The sequence below is a fragment of the Simochromis diagramma genome, unplaced genomic scaffold (assembly GCF_900408965.1).
Source record: "Simochromis diagramma unplaced genomic scaffold, fSimDia1.1 OVJJ01000596.1, whole genome shotgun sequence".
Lineage (NCBI taxonomy): Eukaryota > Metazoa > Chordata > Actinopteri > Cichliformes > Cichlidae > Simochromis > Simochromis diagramma.
This window is the reverse complement of record NW_024387245.1, coordinates 12,718,348-12,741,347: the sequence shown is the minus strand read 5'-3', so window position 1 is coordinate 12,741,347 and position 23,000 is coordinate 12,718,348. Positions and strand designations below refer to the sequence as shown.

Genomic DNA, 23,000 nt, shown 5'->3' with positions numbered 1-23,000 from the left:
TTTTAACGTTAAACAACTTGTGGTAGGATAAAGTGTTCTCAGGCAGGTCCCAGGCACGCAGGCCAAAAGGCCCACAGCTGTCCAGCCATGAAGGGGACCCCCCACCACCATCACCTCCAAAAAAATGAATGGGAGAAGAAGCTGCAATGTTAGAATTTGTTGCACTGTGTCCTAAAAAGCTAAATCGTGCAGTTTTTACTTACTTATTTATTTATTTTGGCACATTAGTAGGAGTTACTCCAGCATGTAAGACAAGATCTTCTGTCATGTTGTTGTGTCTTCTTTGACTTTACTGTCCTTGCTCTTTTGCAGGAATCCCTATATTCATTAGCTCTAAAATGCCTGATAAGCCTTTCTACAATCATTCTCCTGGGGCTGATTATCATCTACCATGCAAGGGAGATACAGGTAATGCTGATGCACTCTGTTGTTTTTTTGTTTTTTGTTTTAATCAAAGAATATTTTATCAGTTTTATGTCTAATCTGCTGTATTTCTGCACACTTTTTTCCCTTCTTTTACACTGTTACAGGTTGATTTTAAAGTCATTGCTGCTCATTTAGTGTCAGATTTAAGTATTTTGTGCATTTAATGCATGAACATTGTGAAACGTGTGAAATGTGTGCTTGTTTCTTTGCCATCTTTTTTTTCTTTCAAAGAATCAAAGACTTTCTGCAGCCCTGTGAGTGTGTAAATGATGGGAGAGGTTGTTGCACTGGTGCTGTTGTAGGCCTAATCATCAGCTATTGAAGCCGCATTAACAGTTCATTATAGATATTGGGAAGATTAAGGAACTCCTCGCAGGGTTGAGTGGATGAATGATTATTAGCCTGAGATGCTCCAACATGACAGTTTTATGACCATGCCTCGGCGCATTGTTGCATTACTGTGCTTCAGTACTCGTGTCTTTGCCACAAATTTTCACTTCCTGCAGCATGCGCCTCCGTTGCATGCCAGACGGCTTCCATGTGCCTGATGTGTTTCTGTCTCTTTCTTTTTAAATTCACCTAAATGGGAAAAGCTTCACCTTAAAAGAAACACCACCCAAGCATTTTCTCAAATACTAAACAACGCCATGTTTAATCATGTTAATGGAGTTTCTTACCTTTGCACAAGAGGGTGATTTTAAAAATGCCTTCAGCTGAACTGTAAAAGCTGATCCAGCTGTTTTCATCTGACCTTATTTCTTCACTTTGTTGCCAGTCTATTTAGTCTCAAACTCAAGACGTAGCCTCATTTTGTTTATGAAATAGTGCATTACACTTTGATAAAACATCACTTCTTACCTCTTGCATCTGGCAAACAGAATCTTCATCAGCTTTGTTGGTATATTTAGCAGCTACAAACCCCATGAGAGGATCAGTCATTAAAATAGCCCAACAGTAAAATGTGTCACTGCCTTGAGATCTCTCATTGTAAACCTTTCTTCATAAGAGATGGTAGAAAGGCATCATTATCATATTTCACCGTACAACAGAAGCTGTTTCATTTCCCCTGCAGATGGTTCCCAGGAGCTGTGTATAAATTAGAAAGAAAATCATACGTTGGTATGAAAGTATCAAACCCATTTTTTTTCTTCTTCTTCCTCTTTTTTTTTTTGGCCATTGGATATTTCTGCTAAAATACAGAGCAAATAAATAAATCCATAAACAGAGCTTTTTTTCACCATTTGCTTATGCAGCTGCCGACCGGTGTAACAATTTAGTTTTGATGCAAAGAGACATTCTTTGTACACAGCATGTTTCTATTTAGGTAGAGGTATCAAATTAGTCCTGCATCAGCCACGCGGTTATTGTTCCCATTCACAGGAAACCAGTTTGCTGAGACTACTTTTATGTATATATATATCCTTGCTGCAATGTTACAGCAACACATCTGTATATTATAAACATGGATTCAAGAAGTTTAAATCTCGTTTCTCTGCTTAAAATGACTCTGAGGAACCGCTGTTTCCTGAGCTCAAGTGATTATTTTAGCTCTAAAGCAAGGCCTTCTTTCCATTCCTTTAATTGTCAGCAGATGCATATTTAACACACAGGCAGGCTGCTCAGACATCTTTGATCAAGTCCCCTCTGACAGTCACGTCAATATCCACAACATTTTTCACCCCACATAGCTCTCTTTTTGCTATAAAAGACATTTCCTCCTTTGTTGACCTAGAAAACTTTATTAAGGCAGTTGTTTCTTCACAGCTGATTATTGCAATTCGCCACATATTCACGCTGACTGAAGTAGAAGCTGGAACACTTTGATGAGTCAGAAAACATTATCAAGTCACCGCAGTCTTACTCACTAGACCTGCTCTGTAAATATACAAGTTGATTAGAAGGTCTGTCCTCTAATTCATCACATTCCCTTTGGGAGTAACCAGTCCCTGGAACTGACTTTGTCTCACTATTTAAATCCAGTTCACACTGTTATACTTCAACATCCACCCTCACAGCTGCTCCCATCCCTCCTTGCCTGAGGCTCTTTTGTGTCAGTTGTTGCTGTTTTTTGTGCCAGTTGTGGCTTTTTTGGTTCCTGCAGATTGACATATGTGCCTTCAAAAACGTACACATGCACATGTGTAGACAGCTGAATTAATTCTGAATCTGTCTCGCTGATGGTAAACGCAAGTACAAACAAGCACACAGAACAGAGAGAGACCGGAGAGAGCTGATAAAATGTGTTTTTCTTTCTGATTTTCTCTGTCCGTGTGCTGCCTGCTACTCAATACACTTGTGAAAAAAACAAACTGATTGTTTTCTTTCGGTTTATTTTTGGTTTAAGGAAGATAAACTGAAACAGACTCCAGATTGAATCCTTAAACATTTAAATATCAGGACTAAATGAAGGTGTAATGCCCCAAATTGAAAATCCTGATTGAAGGTTGACTTTTTTATTAGCAGTGAGGTGCTACGTCGGGTGCATTAGGAACGACATAAACTTGTCCAATGCAAATTTTACCATTGCCAATATTTTGATAGATGATTAAATTGGGGTGATACAACAGTTAGCACATTCACTTCACTTCAAGAAGGTTTGATATTGAACCTGGTCATCTGCAGGCACTGTGCTGAGTGCAAATGTCCAAAGGCATGCATGTTAGGTTAACTGGTGATTCTAAACTGGTTTGGGTGTAGATGTTAGTCATGTGATGCACTGGTGATATGTTCAGTGTGTATGTCCAGTTTCACCTGGACTTTAATGTCTTTGCAGTTAGGATTGATGGAGATGGATGGATTTAAATGCGCATTTTTCTACGTGACATCATGTTACTTCAGATTTTATATCATTAAGTCTTCACTATATCGCTAAATAATCTGGTATCGTTTATTGGTGCTGAATTAGCCTTTTTTCCATTATTAAATCCAGAGATTTTGTACAATGCTTCCAAAAACTGACGAGCTGAAACAAGAGAATTTTTTTTGGGGGGGGGTTCTTGATTTTTAATTTGGCATTTAATTTTTAACTTGATTATCTCCTTAACTGGCAGTTTTGGAAACTCTTTTGAGAAAAGCTTCTCCAAAGTCAGAAACATTACTTTAACAGGTGGAAGAATACGGCTACTGACTATTAAATTTTCAGTGATTCGTAAATTCACACAGGGAAATCTGGCAGTGGCAAAGAGGTTATCAGATGCTACAAGTATTAACAACAAAGTACAAAATCATATAAAGTCAATCATTTTAAAAGCTCAGCTGAAAGTAAAGCTACTGAAAGTGTTTCTTATGTATCTATAAATGTGATTAGGAAGTTTACCTAAAATATCAGAAGTAGAAGCTTTCGCTGCAAAGAAATGAACAACGTAACATCTAAAAACTCGTGTTTTATCAAATAGTCTAAACCTAAAGAGGAATCAGTTGCCAACTAACTTTCTGATAGTTGAATCATTCTGTCTTTGACCATGTTTTGTTTACCTCACATAAAGGCCGCCAAGTAGTAAGTGTAGCAAAGCAAAAAGTACAGTATTTTCCCATGAATGAAGTCAATGTAAATGTGCACTACAATGCAAAAGCCAACAACAATTGCTTCATATTTTCTTTCCAAGGAACAAGATGTGTAATTTTTTAAAGTGCTCTTGAACAATAGCTCTCCAGGATGGAGGTGTTTTAAAGATTTTCTTTGGACATTGCCCATTTTCAGAGGAATATTTTTACCTACTGCATGAATCATTCAAGTATTAAAAAACAACGAACTCAAGGATCAGCCGGTGTTGTGTCTACACATAACACACAACTTAGCAAAGAATGAATATTGAATTGAGTTGTTAGACACTTTGTTGCTAGCAGCCTGTCACAAAAGCTCATCCTTTGTTCCCGTTTCTTTAGCTGAACCAGTTTGGCAGACTTAAAATAGGATTTTTGTAACAAAAGGTGATTCCTAAAGAGATATTAATCGAAAACTTGGCATAACTCAGCATGCTGTGGAGCGTGTCTTTAAAATTTTGAGGAAACAGGGCAGTGGAGGACAAAACAAGAAGTGGCAGGCCTAAAAAAAACTCTCTACAGCTCTGGAAGTTGTGTCCTTGACAAATTGGAAAAAAAATCCAACAAAGACCTGACGCAGGACCTGAAAGATGCATCTGACACTCCAGTTTACTCATGTACAGTTCACTGAAGACTCATCAGAAATAGTCTCAGTGGCAACAGGTCTGATGCAAAGAGTGTCTACAGCCTTTTGTAAACACAGTGGAGGCTCTGCCATGTCAGCATCCAAAGCAGCGCTTTAACAAGAAGCCTGGAAACTATTCTTGAAGACAAAAGTAATTATGAGAAAGCTTGTCTAAAAGAGTTCAAGCTCTATTTCTATATTTGTTTAGACAATTTCTGCATCTATTTCCCCTTTTCCTAACAAAATGTAAAGAAATGAGGGCTGGCTACTCCAAATATTTGACATTAGAGCCTGAGTTCAGAAACGAATCGCTTTAAATGATAGATTTCCCATGTAGAGCTTCACCAACCCAAATATTTTTATTTTCTATCTGCAAATGACGTCCCCTGGAGAAAAAGTTTGAAAACCACCGCGCCCACCAAAACACAAACCCACCCATCGACTGAATCCTTATTTAGCATTACTGCATCAGCACTCTGTCAGCTGTTGTGTTATTCGGTTTTATGCAATGTTCTTAGGTTTAACACGCCCTCCCCATCCACATCCCCCGCGCTTCATTTTTACGCCTCTACGAGAGCCTAATGTGTTTGCAATGTTGCAATATGAATTGCTGTTTCTAAAGTGCACTTTGCCATGTGGGAAATGTTGTTCCTGCAGTGAAGTAGATTATGCATGCACATCCATGTGTACTCACAGATGCCTGTCAGATGTAGAGGCATAAGTCAGGGTGATGAAATGGTTTCCCCACCACTTCTAGCCCCTTAAAACTGATTTACTTGTCAAGCTCGGTAAAGTCTGCGCTCTCTGATTTCCACAACACAAAGTTTGTTCTGCGCAGAGTGACTGAAAACTCAAAAAAAGGTCACTCTGAGCAGGCAGGAGAGAGGTCGGACACAGGCTGTCATTTGTTTAGGGATACAACTGCTGTGCTGCATTGGCAGTGAAGAGTGACCTACTGAGCTGAGTGTGCTTAAAAAAAAAGAAAAAGATTTGTCCTTAGTTTTGTTTTTTTGTTTTTAGTGTCCACAAGGAAAATTATATGTATTCCTCCCTCTACACACCAGCTTTGATAAAGAGCCGGAAGCATGAATCTTATTATACGTCTCCTTAATATTTCCAGATGAGTAATTTTTAGACTTCTTAGTTAGGCAATGCAGCTGTGTTGTGGAAGTTAACACAGCTGCATTGAGTGTGTAGCTCTTTCCTAACTTTGACTTGTCCTTGTCAGAGTCTGATATGAGCTGCAAGCTGCTGAGGTGGTTGATGAGTTCTCTCTGTTTTTCTAAGCGAACACAAACTGACATTTTGCAAGTTTCCCTCTTCTTCTCACATCAAAGTGTTGTGTTAAGGCCACTGCTGTGTCACTCTACCTTGTGATGACAGTTCTGCTGAGTTCTCTTAAACTAATGCAAAATGCTTTGGGGGCTGGGTTGGTTTTTTTTGTCTTTGATGTGTACTTTTGCGATAAGGGTCTGCGCTGATGTTTCACAGTCGCGCAATATTACATTTTTCGGTTCAGCGGAAAAGATAAAACAACAACGCGTCACCCAAACTGTGCCAGCAAAATTCTGCCAAAGCCAAACTTGGCTGTGCTCTGCAGATTGCCCCTGGGTGCTGCGTATGTGTCAGAGATATGGTGTAACTGCAGGAGACGCTCTACATTTCTCACAGTGAAATCTGTCCTCTACCTGAGACTCCAGACTGGAGTCAGATAACCACCACTGGCTGGTGACCTCAATGTTTTCACTGAACGTACTGCCTTTCAAGGGCAGAGATACCAAACCACCCATAGAGTTGAGGATCCTGAAGATTATTTATGAAATTGCTCTCTTTGTGTGTGTGTGTGTGTGTGTGTGTGTGTGTGTGTGTGTGTGTGTGTGTGTGTGTGTGTGTGTGTGTGTGTGTGTGTGTGTGTGTGTGACTCCAAACATGCAGCTGAATGTAGATTATTAATGTGTGGCGACTTGGCTGCAGCCACAGCACTTTAAAGAAAGATTTATACGAGCTTTTACTTTGGCTCAGAAATGTTTCACTTTGCTCGAATGGAAAAATTGCACATGCAAATGTGAGACTTAATCTCGGAAGCGAAAGGAAACAGAATTTGCGAAAGCTTCAGATTTATTCTGCAAACTGGCCTCTTAGTGGCTCACTTTGATATCATAAATAAAGCATTGCATTAATGCCTAATTGGAATGAACCTCTCAACCTAATTCACTAATGAGATTGAGTGATTTCATTCTCAGTGACAAGATATATGTTCCCATCTCCACATTACACAGATTAAATATTGAGCTGCACTCCATTAGTTATATTGAGAGTAGTGAAACCAGTAACCAACCCAGCTAGCAGCGCAGGTGAGCTCCTCCGGGGCTGCGCAGTGCAGACGCAGGACATCGGCAGGCAGGGAATGAGCTCAAGACATATTCGGCTGTGCTGTCTCTCAGACTGACATGAAGAAGCCTTTTCGATGATGGGAAAGGGGCATGCACTCTGAGTGATTAGACTGTATTTTAAGTCCATCAGAAAACAAGATGAATGTCAAAGAGAAACCGCTGATGCTTTGATTTGCCCCGAGTTAGAAACAGGCTGGCGTCCTGTTCCCTGGGCTCTGTTGTACATTGCAGGGGATTAACGTCTGTGCTCTTGAACTGATTTTAGGTTTTTTTCCTAAGGTAAGGTGGGGATTTTGGAGAGAGCTGTTTTAGAATAAAGGCACACAGTTAAGGTTAGGACACATATATAGATACAAACAAACGTGTCTTTCAATATCCATATGATAAATATAGATTGTAAGAACTTAAAGGCCTGTTTTTCATCTATTATTTTTGTGACTAAATTTTTAGCCATTTTACTATTAAAGGAACGACCATGAAACTTTATTATAGGCATTCATACTGAGCAGATAAGGATAAATCCTAATCTCTTGTGTGATCCCCAGACTTGTCTTCTTGTGTGACCACACAGTTCACATTCAAATAATATGTCTGGGCAACTATTGGATGGATTGCCACTGAATAAGGTGCACATGTTTGTCTTTCCCCCAGGATGTACTGAAATATATTTAGTGACTCCTTAGCTTTTAATCTAATGCCATTAAGGTCTTGTCTTCTTCTTTTTTTTTTACCTGATCCTTTAGTTTATAACCTCGCAGACTTAATGGCATTCCCATCACTCTGAGCTGTACTGTGTGCTAATTAGAAATGTCACTGGCCACTATATTAGGTACCAGGTGCTAATGCCAGGTTAGATCCCCCTTTACATTTAGAACGTCTTTAATTCTTCATTGTACAGGTTCAACAAGGTGCTGGAATTATTCCTCAGAGATTTTAAACCATAGTGACATGACAGCATCACACAGCTGCTGCTGATTTTTCAGCTCCACATTCCCATCTTTGTGCTTTATTAGATTGTGACTGTGTGGGTCATATGAGGCCACTGTCATATGCAAGAAACCATGATCAGGAGATGATTTGAGTTTTGTGATATGGAGCTTTATCCTGTAGGAAGCAGGCATCAGAAGATGGGTGCACGCACTATGGCCATTAAGGGATGGACACGGTCACCAAGATACTCAGGTAGACCGGCGCTGTTACTAAGGGGTCCAATGTGTGTCAAAAAACATCCCTCAAGCCAGTACATGATCGGCAACCTGAACTGCTGATACAAGGCAGCATGGATGCACACTTTCAACTTGTTTATGCCAATTTCTGGCTCTACCATCACCAGACAACATTTTTTTAGGCTTCTGTTATCCATTTTTGGTGAGCCGAATTATAGCCTTAGTTTCCCAGCTGGAGTGGCACCCATTGTGATCTTCTGCTGCTGTAGCACATCTGCTTCAAGGTTTCACATGTTGTGCATTCAAAGATGCTCTTCTGCATCACTTGGTTGTAACAAGCAGTTGTTTGAGTTTTTGTTGCCTGTTCATCACCCATCTAGCACCGATAACAATGCCACATTCAGTGTCACATAAATCTTCTTGCAGTCCCATTCTGACGTTCGGTTTTGACTCTAGCAGGTCATCTTGACCCTGTCTATAAGCCTAAATGCACTGAGCTGCAGCCATGCAATTGGCTGATGAAATATTTGCATTAACGAGCATTTGAACAGATGTATCTAATAAAGTGGTTAACAAGTGTACGCTAAGTAACATACACGTGTAGCATTTGAGCAGATTAAACAAGTTGATTTTAGCAACTAGGTTGCTAATTGACACCTGATAAAGTTTCTGCCACTTTTACAAAAGATTAACCGTATTTAAATGTCATATTTCCACACAGTGAGCATGACAAAGAAAGTCTATGCACAAGATTTTTTTTGAAAAGAAAAATGATTTCTTCTATTCTAGCTGTGCCTCTGTTTCATCTTCAAATCTTAATGATCGACTGTGTACGAGGTTAAGATGCGGCGCTCTTACCGCTTTAAATAGATTCTTTTTACCTTCTTTATCCTAAAAATAAACTTTCAGGTATGTTTCTCAAGTCACAGGCCTTTATTTTAATCTCATGTTAGGTTGGACATATTTTTAATAATCATGTCTCTGTGGTTATAATTTTCATTTATGTAATTGTCTATATGTAAATAAAAAATGTAATAATAATTTAATGATCACCACAAAATTTACTTGTGGACTCATTTGTTTTTTTGAAACTCTATTAATTGTTTCATATTGAACTATGATGAACTATGATTTCAAAATGTAACTATGATGTAACTGAAATTATTATATTTATAGCCTGTTTTTATAGTACTTAAACCATCTGTGCTGTAAATAATTAACCTTCTATTTCTCATCAGGGCTTTTGTTTTTCACACTGTTAACATAAGTTTTTTCTTTTTAAAAAAAATAAACCTCACAGTTGAATATTTTTCATCCATAGATGCAGTTTCTTCCGCCTCTCTGTCATAACTGCTGGTTTTCCAGCGAGTATGAAATATTTCATGCTGTGCGGTTAAAGCCCCATGAGTATTGTATTTCAGGTCATCCATTACCATAATTGCTTTTACTCACCAAGTAGGCTTTCCTTATGCAAGCTCCTGCTAAATGTTTAATTACATTGTTTGGAGGTAACAAACTTTGTAACTGCTTTTGACACGACCGGTTTGTTGTTTAAAATGTAAAATAAAACGTCGCTTGTGCCGCGTGCAAACAATAGATTTAGCCTCTTTCAGAGAGCTAATTCTGTAAGTAAGAGACCACAGTGTGAGTGGAGACACAGCTTGTGTTTCCATGTCTACATTACACTCAGCTGGAAAGCCGAACAGGACAAGCTGTGGTTAGAGTTACACACTTCTTTGTCAGATGTCAGTTTGTTAAAGGAGCTCAGTGTCGCTCATTTGATAGGAACAACCACAGCTGAAAATTTAATTCACATGTTTTCTGTGTTTGGGGGAGGGCGGGGGACTTTGATTGTAGCTTCTGAATAAATACAAATGAGCAGCAGAGGCTACGTGGGGTTGTTGTACCATTTATTCAGGGACTTGTTGCTGTTGTTGTTGGCTGGTGTTGTACTGTGCCGGCTTGTTGACAGCTGATATTTCCTGCACATTTCTTGGCTCAGAAGCTATAATAAGCGTGCAGTGTGCCGTTTCTGCATTAAAGCAGCTGAAGCTGTAGTCTCGGAGTGCCTTTGAAGCTGTCGAACTGTAGCATGTGGAGCACTCATACACGTCTGTAGCGCAGTCTTATTGATTTCTGCGCGCTGGCTTTGTCCTTGAGATGAACGCTTTGAATGGGGAGTTTTATTTAAGATGTGAGAAACATGACTATTTCAGCGATTCCATTTTAGGTAACATGTCACAGCTAAAATTACAATCTAGGTCAGTGATCCCATTAGCCTTTCAGGAGTGGGACAGTTTTCTTTTTGCTTCTATAATGAGAAATTCCAAATTAAATGGAGAGTAGCTGGCAAACTGCCGAGTCATGATGTATGCCTCCAGAGTGTCCGGAAAATTATGACCATATGATTTGTCATAAAGTTTAAGACAGACTGATTTGCAAATCGTATAAGCCCTATATAAATGATTAAAAGTGCGAGGGCAAAGTAATAGATGCTGAAAGGGAGGCATATAATTGTTTTTGAAAAATACACCCACATTTTTAATGCTAGCTACACATTTTAAAAAGGTTAGGATCAGGTTTTCCTCTGTTTCTAACAACACACTCTTTAAATGTTTGGGGATCGAGGAGACCAGCTGCTGCAGTTTTGTAAATCAAATGCTCCTTGCTGTTTCTTGTTGTCTTTTTTTTTTTGCCTATTAATCCAATGTTTTCAATAGGCGACAGGTCTGAACTGCAGACAGGCCAGTTTTTCACCCTGACTCTCTTGCAACAGAGCCGTGCTGTGTACTCTGCGCAGAATGGGCTATGGCATTGTCTTACACAAATAAATAAGGCCTTTCCTGACAGCAAGACAACAAGTCGAACGGTCCCTCTCCTCTTTAGCCTGGTTAGAGCAGCGCGCGTGAATTCAAGCATGAATTTAAAATTTGATACATAAGAACACAGACAGCTTTCCACTTCACCTCAGTCCATCTTACACGAGCAGAGGAGGCAGCAGCATTTCTGTAACATGTTTTTTTCTTTGCCAGTCAGTTTTGTTTTTCAGTGTTGTCCTTTGTGTGTAGGGATTTCTTCAGATACAATGTTTACTAATATTATCTGCTGCAAATGATGAATTATTCTAAAAATGGTCATCTAATTTTCTTTAAAATCTTTTTACTCCTATTCAGTTCAATTCAGTTTTATTTATATGTTGCCAAATCACAACAACGGTCACCTCAAGGCACTTTATAGGTAAAGACCCTACAATAATACAGAGAACCGCCCTATGAGCAAGCACTTGGCAACAGTGGGAAGGAAAAACTTCCTTTTTACAGCAAGAAACTTCCAGCAGAATCAGGCTCAGGGAGGGGCGGCCATCTGAAAGCTGAAAGCTCTGCCTCCCGTTCTACTTTTATCCTAGGGACCACAAGTGAGCCAGTGGTCTGAGAGTAAGGAGCTTTATTGGGATGATACATTAATACGAGGTGTTTAAGATAAAATGGGGCCTGATTATTCAAGACCATGTATGGGAAGAGAAGGACTTTAAATTCAATTCCAGATTTAACTGGGAGCCAAGCCAAGCGAGAACTCAAAAGGGTTTTTTGATGGCTCCACCTCTCGAGTTATATCACTGACACGTTTAAGATGACCTGACTGCTTGTGAGATGTTGCCCCTGCAAAATGTGCATTTAAGAACAATAGAAACTCAACGACATAGTTGCAGACCACATAAAGTTACAGAGCGGCATCACCGAGTGCTTCTGAATGGCACGGAGAGAAAAACTCGCTAACGCTCTGCCGACTCAGTAACTGCAGTGTTTCAGCTGTTCTCTCGCATTAAGATCAGCACAAAAACTCTGCAGCGAGCATCATGACTTTTTTTTAACTATACATTTTCTGTGACTTACGACATAACCTGAAACTAATCCTTCCATTAAATATCTGGGTTATTTTTCGATTTTCATTTCTTACCATTGAGTAAGCAAACAAATACTTCAGTATTATAGAACACATTAATAGGACAAATTGTGAAGATGTTCCTCTTACTTTAATAATTCTTGTACATTTCTGAGCTGAAAGATGAACAGAACTGTGCAGGATGTTGTTTCAGAGGGCTGTAAGCAAAATCATTGTACTGTATATCATAGTTAAGCCTGAGAAGTCAGTGGACACCCCATAATTTATTACCGAGTACATTAGGGAGGTTTCGGACGACACGTAATAGTGCAGTTTTTCTTTTCTTTTTTTCCCCTTCATAAAAGCGCCTGCTCTCATGGCAAAAAAAAAGCTGCCAGGAAACCTCGATTGGATTTGCTGACAACAACGTTTTGTGAAAAATCTCCTGCCACTTGTGACAGCTTGTACAGGCGGAGGACCTTGATGTGATTGAGTGGATAGAGCGGGCGCATTAGAGAAGGGATACCAGTGCGAGGTGTCAGAGAGAGGAATACAGTTTGGAGCGCTTTTTACCTACAAGCCTTACAATACAAAGTAACAGGTATAAAATTGAGATCGCCTGTTTACAACCTTTAGCGTGAGAAGTGGAGACCGTGAAGGAGCTGATATTGGCAGTCGTGTGAGGACACGAGTTGAAGACAGCTGTAGAAAGTGATAAAGAGGAGTGAAGGGACATCAGCAGGAATGACTATGTGAGAAAGCTCCTGCGTATATATGACAGAGGACAGGGTGGAGAAGAGCGATGGGAGGTGTTGAAATCCACTCACACTGAAGTCCCCAGTGAGACAGCCAGCCTTCTGGTCAGGGTGGCCAGGCGATCAGCACCTAATGCTAATGTGGAGGTGGCAGATGTTCTCATTAGTATACTGCTTAGAAGTTGAAAATGCTTACTGCACACCGCTAATGTATTGCCTGATGTAATAATATTTTATTTTAATGCATTTTAATGAAGAAGTCAAAATCTTCAGTCATCTTCAGAACAATTTATTCTATAGGCTCTAAGATGCTTTACACTAAGGATTGTCATTTATTCCAGAAATTTCAATAATTTATTGTATGCAGAAGCTGTTTTATACAGCATTGATGAGTCTGCCGTTTCCTGGCTTTCTTTTTCTTTTTACATTATTTAGTTTTCACGTCAAAGTAGCTTTAAAAAGTCCATACTGCCCTTACAATCTTTAAATGTCTCGGTTTTGTTGAAAAGGTAAAACTTTAAAGAAAGCTGGTTTACAATCATAAGTGAACATCTGAAGTCTTTGGACTATTTTGTTTTTTAAATTTGATGCTGAAATAACCGTTTACTGTACCAACAGTAAAGTTGTCCACTGCCACAGTGGATTTTAAATCAAGCAATTGAGATGTGGGTGAAGTGCAGACTTTCAGATTTAAATCGATGGCTGTAACAAAAGTATTGCATTAACTGTTTAAGAATTGCAGTCGTTTTTATAAGTAGTCCCATTTTCAGATGCTTTCAGATCAAAGAAAATAAACACACAAATCCTCTCTGAACCCAAGCTCATTTAAGATGGACTGGGGTGGAAACTAACTCTGCTGTGGTCAGAACAACCAAAGGTTTCCACATTTTCAAAAGCGTCTTTAATGCTGAATGGCATACGCAGGTTTTAGAGGAACATATTGCCATCCAGAAGTCTTTCTCAGAGGTTTCCAATGTTTTACACACATCGCAACAGTGAGTCTGTGTTGAAGTCAAACAGCTGAGCAGCTGAGATCCCACATCAAGCAAAAATGGGGAAACGTTTGACTTTCAAAGCTTTAGTTCTCAAATGCTTTAAGATTGTTGTTAAAAAGGGGGGGGGGTGATGCAACACAGTGGTAAACATGACCCGGCCCCAGTCTTATTTTGTTACAAAGACCTTTGGCATTTAAGGAAATGGGAAAAATAGCAACAAACGTTCCTTAAGGCATTAAAACTTACACACCTGGTGTGGTGCGCTCACAAACACAGATATGACATTAAAGCCATGCTGAGGTCATTAGATGTTGTATATATCTGTAAATATCTGAACGCTTGTAACATCCTCCCCTTGTCATGAAATCTTTTCCTTTTTCTTTGGCTACACTTCCTTCATATGTTGTTCTGAGCACAGTTTGTTTTTTAAAAAAATGTAATTTAATGGCTTGAGGCGATTTGCTGTTTACTCTTTAATGGGCTTAATGATTTCCTGTAGTGTGCTGTGTCAACATGATGAAAATTTCAGCTGTTTCCTTTTGTTTGATAGCTTTTTCTACCCTTCATCACCCTCATGGTGCCCTCTCCTTGCAGCTATTTATGGTGGACAATGCAGCTGATGACTGGAGGATAGCCATGACATACGAGCGCATCTTCTTCATCTGCCTGGAGATCCTGGTGTGCGCCATACACCCCATCCCAGGCAACTACACCTTCACCTGGACGGCACGCTTGGCCTACTCCTACGTGGCATCCAAGACGGATGCAGATGTGGACATCATCCTGTCCATCCCCATGTTCCTGCGCCTGTACCTCATCGCTCGCGTCATGCTGCTGCACAGCAAGCTCTTCACCGATGCCTCGTCCCGCAGCATCGGTGCACTCAACAAGATTAACTTTAACACGCGATTTGTGATGAAGACTCTCATGACCATCTGTCCCGGCACTGTGCTGCTGGTCTTCACCATCTCGCTATGGATAATCGCTGCATGGACAGTGAGAGCCTGCGAGAGGTGCCTGGATCAGTTTTCTCATGCTATGCCGCGCTGCTCAGCATGAAACATAGATAAGGCTTAAAAATAGATAGAATACTCACTCTCTGTCTGAGCATCAAGATAGAAGGATTAACACAAGCTGTAAGAAAAGATTATGAAACTGCAGAGTCCTGAAACGTTGGATTTTAGGCATTACAGTCGCTAAAACCTCTTTTTTTAAAAAAGAAATAAGTAGCAGTCGTGAGCATCAGTTTGTTCAGGTGCATGAAGGTGTGTCAGTCTGATACATTTATTATTCATTACAGGTACCATGATAACCAGGACATAACCAGCAACTTTCTTGGAGCCATGTGGTTGATCTCAATCACGTTTCTTACCATTGGTTATGGGGATATGGTCCCACATACGTACTGTGGGAAAGGAGTCTGCCTCCTGACTGGCATTATGGTGAGATTATGATGCTTGTTTTGTTTTTGTTTTTTTATCAGCTTGTGAAACTATTGAAAGACTCTTATTAATTATGTAAAAGCAGCCGATCTGCTGCTAATTTATCGTGACTGAAAAATATTGACAAGTAAAGGAACGCTGTATATTTTCTCTGGCTCCCAGGGCGCTGGCTGCACTGCCTTGGTGGTGGCTGTGGTGGCAAAGAAACTGGAATTAACCAAAGCTGAAAAACATGTTCACAATTTTATGATGGACACCCAGCTAACAAAAAGAGTAAGTGAAAGCTCTGCAAGGTGTCATAGATGCTTTATTTCATTACAGTCTTAAGCAATTTTGTTTTTGCACCCTAAGGTGAAAAACACAGCTGCGAACGTTCTCAGGGAGACGTGGCTCATCTACAAGAACACTAAACTGGTGAGGAAGATGGACCACGCCAGAGTCAGGAAGCACCAGAGAAAATTTCTCCAAGCCATTCACCAGTAGGTGCCGTGCTCTTAACCCTGACCTCGCCACTTTTCTTCAGCAATTTCATTCACCAGAGCAACACAAACCTGAAATCTGAATTGTTTGACACCTGTAGCAAAGCTTTGTGCTCATAGATTTGGAGGATCTTGTATTTTTATAACCATGCTTTGACTTGACTGATTTCACAACTTCCTCTGCTGATGTTTGAATGTTATATATGTATATATACACAATGACTCATTGGAGATTCCTGTAAAGCATTTACCTGTTTTTAAAAAGGCATAAACTAGCATCATGAAAAAGAAACTCTGTGTAAAGTTCATTTTACCTCAAAATATGCAGGTTTTACAGAATTCACAGGAGTATGATATCGATTTCTTCACCTTTTGCTGTCAGGTTGACTCTTGTGTGTCTTCTTCGCTGTGAGTCAGATGTCAGGCTGACCTCAGGGCTGACACATTTCGGTTTCTACTCCTCTAGCACTTGCTCAGACATTCACCTGTCAGCTAGTGTTTTAGTGGGTCCCCAAGGACCCCCAAAGTGCTATCTCACTCCAAAACAGTATTGATTTTAACCTCACCTCACTGTTGTTTTCCTTCAGCTTACAGTGCTTACCAGCACAGCCACACTGAGGCTTCTTTCATTAACTGGCAATCACCTCGGCGCTTTATTAGAATAAATAATAGCAAATACGCTGGTATATTGTTCATACTCAAGTAAAAATGTCCTCTGTTTGTATGTTTGTTTTGCTTTCTGTGGTTTTATTCACACACACATATATATGAGTCTTCGTGGTCTACTGTGTGCAACTTTGCTTTGCTCATGAATCTTTTGGACACACATTTAAGTTTTAACGGCATTCGGATGTTTATTGGGAAGGTAGGGAAACACAAATATACACAAACTGTCTGCTGCTGCTGCAACCCACATCCAGACTTGCAGTTTAATAGCTTTCTCTCATTGTTGCTGCTTTTCGAGTCATTATGCCCTTGCTGTTGGGTTCAGGTGATTCGCGGCATTGATGACGGCTTCTCATGTCCACCTCCTGTTCTCTTGGACAGCCTAATAATGGAAATGGCTCAGAGCTAAAGTGCAATCTATAAAGAACCAGATTCAGTTGGGAAAAGTCACGTTGCTCTGTGTGCTTGGAACGACCACTCAGCGTGGTATCAACATCTCCCGGTCACATTCTTTGTGTTAGAGAGATTCGGTCTCGGTTATGAGGCAGAGTGTTCACGGGGTTCGTGTGGGAGAGTTTTAAGTAGGGCCTGTAGCCTAATCGCAGGGTGTGATAGACAAACTCTGGTGTGCAATTAATATAGAATAGGAAGTGGATTAACAAGTGGAGGCTTTTAATAGGCCTACAGCAATCTTTGACTTCCTCTACTGGTCAAAGTTGTAAGACAGTGAGAAAACTTTGCTCACACATCCTTATTAGTTGAGGGGGGTAAAAGTTGTTGCTAAACAGACACTTCTGGTTTGCCGGCATTAACAGGAAGATTGCTTTTATTCACTGTCTTTCTGATAGGACCAGAAAAGGCTAAATTAGATTCAGAGAACAAAAACAGCTGCAACCACCAGAAACGGTCCACGCAGGGTGAAATGACAAACTGGTTTCAAGATGAGGGAAGTCAGGAGAAGCGGTGGCTGCTCTTCACAGGTGACAGTGTAGCGATGAGGGTTTCAGCAGCCAGACGTGAGCAAACACAGTTTGCCATCTGACTATGTTTATCTGATATTGTAATAATTCATTTGTCTACTTCATGTTTCCTTTTTGTTCCTGTTTTGTTTTTGTTTTTCCTGTTTGTGTCGACACAATGCAATAGAGCTCGAAAGTAAGTCTTCGCCTCTCATGTAGATACAGACCTGTTGTGTGCATGCTAACGAGAGCTTGTCCTTGAACCCAATAACTACCAAAAAAAAAAAAATTACACTCCCTCATTTGATAAGTGAAATTCATCCCTCAAAAATCTTTGCTTCACACAACCCAGTCACACCTGCTAAAAGTGTGTTTTTCTTAGTTGGCATGTCAGTTTGACGAAACACACAGCATCACATTTTTCTTTGTCTGATTTAAATCACCGGTACAGGCACCTTGTTAGTGAACAGACATGTGCTGCACATTGTATACACGCCCACAGATGCAGTTTAAGTGAATTTCAATTATCAATGATGGAGGGTGTTTTTCTTTCCATTTCTGCATGGATGTGATGAGATTTTTGATCTTTAATCAGAAAGCAACTGATTAAACTCCAATCGACTGTGCTTTCACCTACCGAAGGATGACGACCAGAGTGGCATTAGCCTGCAGACGTGTACGTTCTGTGATACCCCAAAAAGTCATGCGATACGCCCAAGCGGCCACGCTCGCACAGATCAGGGCTCAGGGTCATCTTTCGGCAAGTGGAACCATTGTTACGCCTGTTACGACATTTGCAGCTACATTTCCTCCATTTCCCTGTTGGATGACACAGTAGCAGAGATGCCAGTCCATTGTTGTTGTCGTGGCTGGTAAACAGCATAATAGCAACGACATGCAGCTGCCATGCAAGAAGAGTTTGGAGACACAACAACACTGAGGTCATTTGGATGACATGTGCTAGAGGCACGGTATGACACAAGTGCTAGCCAAATGTCCTGCAGAATGTTTTAGGCCATAACGGCTGTGAAATCAAATGTCTCCCTTTGGGGAGGACGTCTTTTTCCATGCGCAAGGCTGAAGGAGGAACCATAGTGGGGACAAAAAAAAAAAAAAAAGCAGGACAGTGAGCGCTTGTTAGCTCAGAGATCAGCGAATTGAACAAAGAGGGAAGTGACCTAAGAGGAAGGTCAGGGTAAAGCCTTGAAGAAATCCCGTTTGTGCTCGAGAGGCTGCAACTGTGACCAACAGTGTGAATGGTCAGCAGGGACAAGGGCGACGGGGGGGGGGGGTAAAAAAAGAAGACGTCAGACCCATCCATTACTTTGAAAAATAATTTGCATTTCTTTTCACCATGAGTTTAATGGAGGTCATGACAAATAAAGCAACTTGAGAGGGTAAAAAATGTGGAGCGGCACTAACTGAGATTGAAACGCTTAGCATAGCCGTTTTCCCCCGATGAACACCAACCGCATATAAAGTGCCCGTTCACAAAGGGAAGTGCCCATGAGCAGTGACTGATTGTGGAAAACATACTTTGAATATAAAATAGAAGGTCAGCAGGCTTTCTCGCCCTCACCTCAACCTGCCCTCTGACAGCTATTGGTCATCCAATTGTGAAATGTATATTTCTAACAGGTCTCATGTCAACTACAAAACCATGTAACCCCGAACACCTATTATCTTCTGTAATTTAGAGCAGACTACTGCTCTTTTCTTTATTTGTTTCATTATAGCTAGAAGAATATAAGAGTGATGTTTTGAAATTTGTTCTGCATTTGTCTGAGAGTCTTCTTTGTATGAAGCATTATGGGGCTAAGGTGGCAGGACATTTTTGCCCCATGCCTGAAGTTTTCTTTAGTGGCTTCTGTGGCACTCTCTGTTGGTCTTCGCTGCACATTTGGGAGTTTCTCGACGAAACATCCGTCTCCTTCAAAGACTCTTGAATTTCTTCGTCTTCAGCAATCTTAAAATTTGACCCTCAATCATCACCTAAGAGTCAGACTGTATTAATGGTGTATTATTATTTTTAAGCGATTCAGGAGGAAGGAAAAAAACCCTCTTTAATATGTTGATGCCACATGTGGCTAATACTCTACAATAGTGCACATTTTGCTGTTTTTAAGTCCCCTGAGAAGAAGAGTTTAAAATGGTGCTTCAGTAGCATAATTAAACAGGAGCTGTAAATTATTTAAGCACATTTTATAAAGTAGGCAATTTTCAGTCTTTGCAGGTAGGATTTTTGGGTGATAGAAAAATTAGCGTTTTGCATGGTTTTTTTAGCCCACAAGAGAGTTTCTGGAAAAATCTTTTCATTTCCTGCCCGCAATTAACAATTAAAACGATTCTTTAAGTTGTCACGATGACACGATTTTCTCTGTTCTAATGGGAATATTGGAAAGTCTCAAAAGGGAAGCAGGCTCATAGCTGCTGTTTAAAGGTTAAACTTTACCCTCTGTGTTAATACAAAACAGTGTGTGATGTTTTTGGCTCTCTGAGTGACTAAATGGGAATAGTAAAGAGAAAAAAGTTAACCAGAAGGGAACTTTACAGGAACAGCAGCTGACCTTTTTACCCTTGCTGTTGATGTTTTCTAATCTCATATGTCAAGAAGACATACAGTAGGACTTGATAAATGCTGTTTACACTGTACCCAGATATGACCTCCCACCCCCATTCCCTTGTGGTGTGTATTGGTTGAGTAGGACGCAGAGCTGATTTCATTCACCCCCCGTGGCAGCTCCCTCTCCTCCCCCCCACCCTTTCTTTCTCTGTGGTCTCCTTTCCACTTGCATGCAGCTCAACCAAGCAGACTGCCCCTCCAAACCCTGCATTCTCTACACATATCCCATGCATGTCCTGGGAGTGTTCTCCATGTGTATGCCTTGTGTGTGCACAAATTTACAACAAGAACAAAAAAGAAAAGAAAAAGAAAAAACATATCGACACTAATAGCGTTAATTTATTGGGTTCTGAATGGTCTTGTGTTCAGATTGAGAAGTGTTAAAATGGAGCAACGCAAGCTGAATGACCAAGCAAACTCACTAGTGGACCTTGCTAAGGTAAGCTAGACTAACAGTACACTGCTGCCTTTGTAGGTTTCCTCCCTCTGTGTGGCTGAATCCGATGCATGCTAGCTGACTGGCTGAATTAGTTGTGTTTTCTAATATAAATCAAAGTCTACAGGTGTCAAATAAACAGACAGGCTTTACAATCTGTGTGTTGATTGCGGTTGACTGCGCTCACCTGGAATTCAATTTGCTTGGGGTATGAAATAATAACGCATCTTTATTTTGCAGTGTAAATCACTGTCCCCGGGACAAAAAAATTACTGAATGGGAGTAATAAGAAACCCGGCACAGTCTTTCCCTCTATGTATTCTCTGATGTTTGTCTCCAGATGCACTAAACAGAAGCCGACAAACCTTAGGGAAAGACCAGGCAGTGCGCCAGCCTGACACAGCAGAAACAGTAACCTGGAAAGGGAGACACACTGTGATCTGATGATTCAGCCAGAAATAAAGGCAGAGAAAAAGAGGAGAGAAAAGCAGAGCACTCTGACATTCAAAAGTACACCACAGTCAAACTGGATTCAGGCCAGCATGTCATGAAAGGTATTAGTTAATATTGCCTAATCACCTCATGCTGTAAAACAGCACGGAAACCTGCGACGTGACATTGAGTAAGGTGGCTTATGGCCAGTGTTGTACGAGTCTGCAACCATAGGAGGGCAGTGTGGCTTCAGTCTTTTCACGCTCTCGGTGGAAAGACAGAGCTAAATAGAGCTGAACATATCTTTTTGGAAGATGCATTGCCACTGCAGTGCACAGTGAAATTCCTCAGATCACAACGTATCCCCTTATTTCATCATCTCCTCCAGAGTCACTTATACAGACCCTGTTTATTCATCCAGCGTGACATAAACGATGTGACATTGGCTGAATGCAGTTTCCTTCCACAGGATTTTTTTTTCTTTTTCATTTTTTCCAGTACATATCCTTAAATTACAAAAGTGCTCACTCAAGTGGCTTTAACAACCATCTCTGCCACTCTGCTCGCACGTCGTCCCTCGTCTTGTACAGAAATTGGTTTATAATGTCAATTTGCGGTTTTACATTACAGCCCAAGTAGATGTCTATTAACCACCTGTATTCTTGCTCCATCACATACATTCCTCAATGATCTACTAATGGTTTTCTTGCTCTCTATCATCCATTCCACCATATTTGAGCATGTTCTCCTTTCATTTCACGGTTTGAAACTTGGAGGCCTGTGCCTGGATGCAATCATTTCTTAATTACACTAAGAGGAAAAAGACCTTTATTGGATTAATTTGATATTAATAGCACAACCCTAACAACAGTTGTCAGGTTAAGTAGTGTCATGGCTTCCTTAGTCCTCACTGATTCATATAAACAAGCTATCCCATCATCCCCGCCTCAAATCAGAAGAGGACAAGGTAAGTGATGGATGACATCGCCTCTAAGCTGCCAGGGGTTATTAGTCCTGCACTGAATAGTACCTCGGAGACCGCCTTCCAGCAGCCTCACCACCACTCCTCATCTGGAATGTGACATGAATTTCTTAGGCTGTTGCTGACTATTTTGGAAGCCCAAACCGTTTTAGAGAAGAGTAGTTATAGTTATATAATTTTCATGGAGGTTTTTTTGTTTGTTTGTTTTTCTTTTCTTGTTGTTGTTTTTTAATAGCCTGTTATGAGATGGCTGATGCATCAGAAGAGCATCATTTCAAGTCAGCAGGCACCTTTCCTGTCTCCTCAAGGTCACAAACTAATGTACTCTGGTCTGCATGAAAACATAAAGCTCCTGTAAACTGTCCAAATAAAATTCACCCTTCTAGATCAGTTTACGGTAGATACTGTGCTCCCATAATGTTCTTCTGACCTTATTTTGAAGGATGGTGAAGGTTTCTCTGGGTGAGACACAAGCCATTGCAGACAAGATGGATAAAATGGCAGTATCATAAAGCAGTTTGTAAAATCTGAACTGTTGATTCAGCTCAAGAAGCCTGCGCAGGAACATCTCACCGTGCAGTATTACGGCAGCGTGCAGCCTAACACATAAACTGAAACATTGGTGCAATCACCACCCTGTCATATTATGCAGGTTCTGTACAGGCTGATCTCGTGTGTGGCGTAAGGTGTATACACTCACTGGACACTTTATTAGATGCACCTTGCTAATAACAGGGTGGACCCTTTTTTGCCTTCATAACTGCATTAAGTCTTCGGGATACAGATTCAGCAAGAAGTTGGAAACATTCTCCTGAGAGATTTTGATCCATATTGACATGACAGCATCACACAGTTGCAAATGTGTTGGCTGCACATAATGGAAATCTCACATCCCACTACATCCCAAAGGTGCTCTATTGGATTAGGTTGTGATGACTGTGGAGGGCATTTGAGAACAATTTTGATGATTTGAGGGGCATGACGTGGTGCACTATCCTGCTGAAAGCAGCCATTAGCAGATGGGCACACTGTGGCCATAAAGGGCATAAAGAGATGGACAAGATCCGCAGCAATATTCAGTTAGGCTGTGGCATTTAAATATTCATTTGGTACTAAGTGGCCAAAGTGTATCAAGAAAATATCCTCCACACCATTACAAGTAAATTGTAGCTCCGTTTCCTGTTCTTAGCTGACAG

The 23,000-nt window shown here is 40.6% G+C and overlaps 1 protein-coding gene across 3 annotated transcripts in view; it reads left to right on the top strand.

Moving 5' to 3' along the window:
- kcnn2 (potassium calcium-activated channel subfamily N member 2) overlaps positions 1-23,000 on the top strand; it is a 28,851-nt gene that overhangs the window by 2,226 nt on the left and 3,625 nt on the right. The window contains exons 2-8 of one of the 3 annotated variants that reach the window (XM_040000619.1): positions 313-408; positions 14,380-14,798; positions 15,086-15,227; positions 15,390-15,500; positions 15,579-15,706; positions 17,519-17,527; positions 20,324-20,393. In XM_040000619.1, the coding sequence (XP_039856553.1) occupies positions 313-408; positions 14,380-14,798; positions 15,086-15,227; positions 15,390-15,500; positions 15,579-15,706; positions 17,519-17,527; positions 20,324-20,393 (975 nt within the window). Of the gene's footprint in view, positions 1-312; positions 409-14,379; positions 14,799-15,040; positions 15,228-15,389; positions 15,501-15,578; positions 15,707-17,518; positions 17,528-20,323; positions 20,394-23,000 lie in introns of all 3 variants that reach the window. The other 2 variants (XM_040000621.1, XM_040000620.1) reach the window with 2 other exon arrangements.